General features: G+C 50.0%; 1 protein-coding gene across 1 annotated transcript in view; it reads left to right on the top strand.

Moving 5' to 3' along the window:
* The first annotated feature begins 6 nt into the window (after positions 1 to 6).
* LOC122543199 (2-oxoglutarate dehydrogenase, mitochondrial-like) overlaps positions 7 to 390 on the top strand; it is a 6,840-nt gene continuing 6,456 nt past the window's right edge. Inside the window, exon 1 of the mRNA XM_043681646.1 lies at positions 7 to 39. Within this exon, the coding sequence (XP_043537581.1) occupies positions 27 to 39 (13 nt within the window). The 5' untranslated portion in view covers positions 7 to 26. The remainder of the gene's footprint in view (positions 40 to 390) is intronic.

The following is a 390-nucleotide window of genomic DNA, read 5'->3' as shown; positions in this document are numbered from 1 at the left end:
ATCCTGACGCGAAGTCCAGCTTTGATATGATGCTGCCAGGTAAGGTTGGCCTATCGTCAACAGGAATCCGTCGGGCTGTGTCCTGTGCCCACCAAGTAGTGACAAATGTCGTCGCAGTTGGCAGCCTGATGCCTCTTATTTTGGTTACCACCGCTTCCTTTTAAGAGCGGCTAAACCGTGTCGACAATATTCACGGGGACTCTATTCCAACAGTGGCCTAACCAATGTCCTGTACAGCCGCAACATGACCTCCCAACTCCTGTACTCAATACTCTGACCAATAAAGGAAAGCATACCAAACGCCACCTTCACTATCCTATCTACCTGCGACTCCACTTTCAAGGAGCTATGAACCTGCACTCCAAGGTCTCTTTGTTCAGCAACACTCCC

This window comes from Chiloscyllium plagiosum, chromosome 42 (assembly GCF_004010195.1).
Source record: "Chiloscyllium plagiosum isolate BGI_BamShark_2017 chromosome 42, ASM401019v2, whole genome shotgun sequence".
Taxonomy (NCBI): domain Eukaryota; kingdom Metazoa; phylum Chordata; class Chondrichthyes; order Orectolobiformes; family Hemiscylliidae; genus Chiloscyllium; species Chiloscyllium plagiosum.
The sequence above is the reverse complement of the archived record's forward strand: the minus strand, read 5'-3'. Positions and strand labels throughout refer to the sequence as shown.